General features: G+C 36.4%; 1 protein-coding gene across 1 annotated transcript; it reads right to left on the minus strand.

Annotated features, from left to right (window-relative positions):
- Positions 1–1,160: 1,160 nt before the first annotated feature.
- Positions 1,161–2,868, minus strand: LOC127161390 (tripartite motif-containing protein 16). Its single transcript, XM_051104153.1, has 3 exons — positions 2,858–2,868; positions 2,405–2,484; positions 1,161–2,003 (listed from the first exon to the last, which is right to left on the minus strand). Exons 1-3 carry the CDS (start codon positions 2,866–2,868, stop codon positions 1,477–1,479), a joined length of 618 nt encoding a protein of 205 aa, XP_050960110.1. The 3' UTR covers positions 1,161–1,476.
- Between the last annotated feature and the right edge of the window lie 1,750 nt (positions 2,869–4,618).

Genomic DNA, 4,618 nt, shown 5'->3' on the forward strand with positions numbered 1-4,618 from the left:
CCTTCGCATATTCCCTTTCGATCACAAAACATGTCTTAAAAAATTTACATCAAATTATTGTTTTCTCTGAACGAGTGAACGAGATGATTTTCACATCATTTTGTAGAAAAAACTCTAGCCTACCGCATCCAGTTCTCAAAAGTCTTGTGAACTAATGTTCTGAATGTGTTTCATGGCCTTATTTCAGTGACTTAAAAATTTTAGTTTTTCACTAACCACGCATAAACGTTGTTTTCTCAAAAACACAAACATGTACATTCATGTTGCTTACATATTATTGTAGCCCAGTTTGTGCTGATTACAGTGTAGCCAGACTTTAGCCATGAATATGTTTTTAAGATACTGAAAAAAGCACAAATGTCAGGGCATGTCAAAACTTCTCCAGGGCCCCAAAACACCCTCAGACCCCAGAGGGTTAACACATTGGCTTGTTACTATCTGCGCCCGATCATTCGTGACACGGCCAGACTTGTGTCCTAGTGTCGTACACTGGACACAACTCAGAGTGTACGACAGATAGGGAACGTCTCGGTTACGTATGGTAACACTTGTTCCCTGATGGAAGGAAAGGGGACATTGTGACCTCCGTGCCACATCTCTGGACCGCCTCTGAGTAAGTTGAGACCCTCGGCTCCTCAGATCAGAACGAGTGAGAAGATGCACGCGCTGCCCTATTTATACCTTTCTCAAAACTGTCAGAGGTGTTTGGGCTCTCAAGAGTGACCCCTAGTTTTTTTTTTTTATTATGTTTATCTGGTATAAAGTAAAAAAATAAAATTAAATGAATATTAGTATTCTTATTGTACTTGCCATTATTATTATTATTATTATTATTAATACATTGATACATTTTAAATGTAGAAGTACAATAGTATTATTGTAATCATGACATTTCTTTATTGATTTGTTGTAATTTAAATTTATGCTGTGGTTGCTATTATTATCAATTCAGCAAAGTTTGCACAAATTTGAATACATTTGACATATTTTAGTAACTAAAATAGGTAAATAAAAATAATAAATAAAAAATAAGTTAATTAAAAATAGTACATACAAATTGTATTTTTGTCTATAAATATACTGATTAACATTTTTTTTAAACTCTTGTGAGGAATTGATTATATTCATGATACAAACATTAAAATCTGATTCCAGGTTGATTTGTGACTGTGTTTTATTATTTATGTGCAAAAACAATAGAAAGAAATGAATGACATGTTCATGAATCATGTTTGTATTGAACTGAAAGATGATTTTGATCATAATAAAACAAATGATTGATGAGACACAACAATAAAACACAAATATACTTACACACACACTGATCTTACTGTCTATATGAGGATTTATCACACACATTTATTCTGATTCATGTTCAGATTCATGTGATGAAGAGACTCTATAACATCTCACTGTTACTGATTCATCATCAGCTCAAAGCATTATGGGTACAATCTCTCATCAGTCTATTCTCATTCACCAACACAGTTTCACTAATGATCCAATATTAACCCTAAACCCAGCACAGAGCGTCTGAGTGAATGTGATCTGGACTGTGTGGATGAGGCTCATTGTGTCAGAGACGCTGTAGAAGGACAGAGTTCCTGCACTCTCATCCACATACACTCCTATTCTACTGATGATGGGCTTCACAGGGAGATCAGTCTCTATGTTATTGTGTTTGAATGAGTATCTGTCAGGAGAGCAGAACAAACTCCAGGACTGATCATTATTTCCAAACGCACACTCATTACCCCGTCCCTTCCTCCTGATGCTCTTATATGACACTGATATGTACACACCTTCATTTCCACTCCACTCAATCTCCCAGTAACAGCGTCCACACACACTCTCTCTACACAACACCTGATAATAATAATCAAATCTGTCTCGATGATCAGGATATGAATGTTTCTTGTCCTTGTTTGTCACTGTTCTGTTCTCCTCAGACAGACTGAGTTCAGTGTTTGCTGTGTTTGGATCCAGTGTGAGAAAACAGGCATCTGAACACAAGAACACACACATTTATAACACAACAACAGTCACTACAGCTGTGTGTGTGTGTGTGTTGTGTGTGAGTGTGTGTGTGTGTGTGTGTGTGTGCACCTGGTATTCATCACGTTATGGGGACCAAATGTCCCCACAAGGATAGTAATACCAGTAAATTTTGACCTTGTGGGGATATTTGTGAGGTCCCCATGAGGAAACAGGCTTATAAATCATGCAGAATGAGTTTTTTTGAGAAAGTAAAAGTGTGCACAGTCTCCTGTGAGGGCTAGGTTTAGGTGTAGGGTAGGTGTAGGGCGATAGAAAATACGGTTTGTACAGTATAAAAACCATTACGTCTATGGAATGTCCCCATAAAACATGTAAACCCAACATGTGTGTGTGTGTGTAAACATACATTTCTTCGGTCCTGCTGTAATCCTGGATTTTCCTCCATGATCAACACTAGAAAACACACACACACATTCAGTCAACAAACTGTTGCCAGGATACTTGGGGTGGTTGCTAGACTGTTGCTATGCAGTTGCTAAGGTGCTTGGGGTGGTTGCTAGGCTGTTGCTGTTTTAACAGGTGATAATTATTACTCTAATAACACCCAACAGTATATTGTGTTTCTATAGAGTGTAATTTCTGAGCTGAGACATTAAGAATGTTGAATTTGACCGTGATTAAAAGTGTCGAACCCAAAATGCAGACGAGTGTTCAAAACTAGTAACTTTCATCGTGATCAGTGAGAAGTGATGCCTGAATATACATATAGTTGAGATAATCTAGCAAACACAGTACGTTGTGAGGTTGTTGTCAGTTGGTCGTCATTTGGTCAGTGTGACATTATTAATGACAACATCACGAGGACGTCATGGTAACGTTCCATTTTTATAATTTTGGCTAATGTCCCAGAAACGCCATGTGCACGTCCTCAAAAGACGTCTCTAGTGAGTCACATGGTGAATGTTGTAGTGTCGTGGTCAGCTGGTCTCCAGATAACTTTTCATATTATTCACTACATGTATTCGGCTCTTTTTAAGGTGTATATCATTATATATCGCCTATAATTTATGAAATATACTGAATTCATCAAGCATTTGCATTACAGCATTAATTATTATGTAAATATAGTAATTTATGCCATCATTTAAAATGTAGATATATATTTGTCATCAAATTAATGACAGAACAAAAACCGAATGGTAATAATTTATGTATGTGAATGACAGAGACTTATTGTTTCTTTCCTCTTAATTCCTTTGTGCAGAACTCACAATTTACAGACTTTGTATTGAAGTCGCTTTGTTATACATCATTGTAGGCGTGTTTTGTATCTGTATACGTGTGTGTGTGTGTGGTCAAACTGTAACAAAATAAACAACATAAATCAGAGTACAAAATTAACACAAGTTATTTCACTTAGGTTACTGTATCACGTTATAAATTAAGGAAATCATTAGGCTTCTATATAAACTCTTAAACATTAGGCTTAAGCTTCAGATATCTCAAAATACACATCTTTAAACACTTTCGCTTTTCAAAAAAAAAAAAAAACTAAATAACCCTATAATCATAGTTAAATAACAACTGCGTCACATTTGGCGTTTAGACGCTAATTATCCACAGCGATCTCAATGGGACATTCTAAAACGCTTAACGTGAAAAACGCTTAACGTGGCTTAACGTACCTAAACACCGACCCGGGAAACCCAAATTTCTGTCAAACCTTACTTGTAATAAACACTAACTACTGTCAAAAGAACGAGCCCTTATTCCACAGATAAAGTGAATAATATAATGTTAAGTGTTTTCTCCCCCATAGAAGTCATTATAAGGAAACAGCTTAACGTTGTTTAACATACCTTAACAACGACCTGGGAAAACCAATCTTATGTCAAATTTTACCTAAAAATATAGCTGCAAGCAGCAATTACCGGGGTTCGAGCATATAAGGCCTTTTAGGTGGTATGCAAAGTTGTTCAGAATGAGAGGATATATCATGCAGATGTAAGTGTAAGATCTAGTGTTTGTGTGAATAGATGAGCATTTTTTAACAATCTGAGGCCATTTACCATAGAAATCTTGTTTTTAAAGCCTTTTTAGCTGTTATAGCGCCACCTATGCTCCGATCTGCATGAAACTTTGCATGCTTGTTAAGAATAATCTGACATATGTTCTCACCAATTTTCGTAACATTTTGAGTTTTTGTTTTGGTTTTATAAGCTTTTGGGTATATGTGGCCACGCCCCTATTGTAAATGGCCCTATTACAGCTAACCAAAGGACAAAATTCAACATTTTTTTGATAATTATTGATCTAGAGAGTCCAGAGAATATGACTGCAGTGGTTTGATCGAGATTGAGTGAAAAACCTAGGACTAGTTCGCAAAAGTAGGTTTTTCACATATTTGTGAATAATTAATGAACGGTTTGATTGACAGCAATGGTTCTTGAGGCAAAGTTGTTCATCATGAGGAGATCTATCCAATGATATGCAAATTGTGTGGATGTGTGAAACACCACGTGATTACAGGGGCAAAAAACTCGTTAGCGCCAACTAGTGGCCGATTTCTTTCAAAATTCTTACAGACCTTTGGGACCATGAGTCAAACATGCCCAGTGAG

The sequence above is a fragment of the Labeo rohita genome, unplaced genomic scaffold (assembly GCF_022985175.1).
Source record: "Labeo rohita strain BAU-BD-2019 unplaced genomic scaffold, IGBB_LRoh.1.0 scaffold_631, whole genome shotgun sequence".
In the NCBI taxonomy this organism is placed as follows: Eukaryota; Metazoa; Chordata; class Actinopteri; order Cypriniformes; family Cyprinidae; genus Labeo; species Labeo rohita.